General features: G+C 55.5%; 1 protein-coding gene across 1 annotated transcript in view; it reads left to right on the top strand.

Moving 5' to 3' along the window:
* DIS3L (DIS3 like exosome 3'-5' exoribonuclease) overlaps nt 1-769 on the top strand; it is a gene marked incomplete at its 5' end in the record, with an annotated part of 45,935 nt that overhangs the window by 24,553 nt on the left and 20,613 nt on the right. The window contains 1 exon segment of the mRNA XM_014589756.1: nt 170-346. Coding sequence (XP_014445242.1) covers nt 170-346 — 177 coding nt within the window.

Here is a 769-nt window from a genome sequence, read left to right as displayed (position 1 = left end):
GACATGGTGGCATCTGTGCCCCAGCCTGTGGCGCGCGTGACGTCTGACGTCGCTTTCGGAGGACTCTCTTTTGTGGGAATGCTGCGGAGGTGCGGGCACACGCCATTCAGCCTGCCCCGCTGGTCTGACAGCCCTGGGCTTCATGGGCTCCCCTGCCATCCCCGCACAGCTTTAGTCAGTGACATCCTGGTGCACGGCATGAAGGCTCGAAACCGCTCCCTGCACGGCGACGTGGTGGCTGTGGAGCTGCTCCCTAAAAACGAGTGGAAAGGAAGAACCGCCGCCCTGTGTGAGAATGACAGTGATGACAAGGCAGGCGAGGCCCCGAGCGAGCCCATGCCCACAGGTGAGCCCGCCAGAAGGTCACCCCGTTAGCCACTCCTCGTGGGATTCCGTTGTCGTTTTCTCAGCTGTCCAGAAAAGCTGCACTTTCTTTATCGAGTTATTGGCAAATAGTAGTCGGCGCCATCCGTTGTGTGTTCCAGGGTGTGTTGATACATGTGCATTATGGAGTGGTTGGGTCGCTCTGATTAACATGTGCATTATTCACATACTTATCATTCCTTTGTTAGTGGTTCAGTCTCAGACCTGGTGGCTTGAGAAACATGCTAGGCACATATGCGCGTGCGCCCAAAATTCCAAAAAGAGTCGGAGAGGTGGAGCAGAAGAGATTGCAATGCAACCATTCCCCAAGGCGGGTGCTTGCTTTCTCTTTCTCCTCAACAAGCATGCATGGCATTTGGCAAGGAAGAAAGGAGGGAGGGAGGGA

This window comes from Tupaia chinensis, unplaced genomic scaffold, assembly GCF_000334495.1.
Source record: "Tupaia chinensis unplaced genomic scaffold, TupChi_1.0 Scaffold000377_2, whole genome shotgun sequence".
Taxonomy (NCBI): domain Eukaryota; kingdom Metazoa; phylum Chordata; class Mammalia; order Scandentia; family Tupaiidae; genus Tupaia; species Tupaia belangeri.
This window is presented reverse-complemented; position numbering and strand designations above follow the sequence as displayed.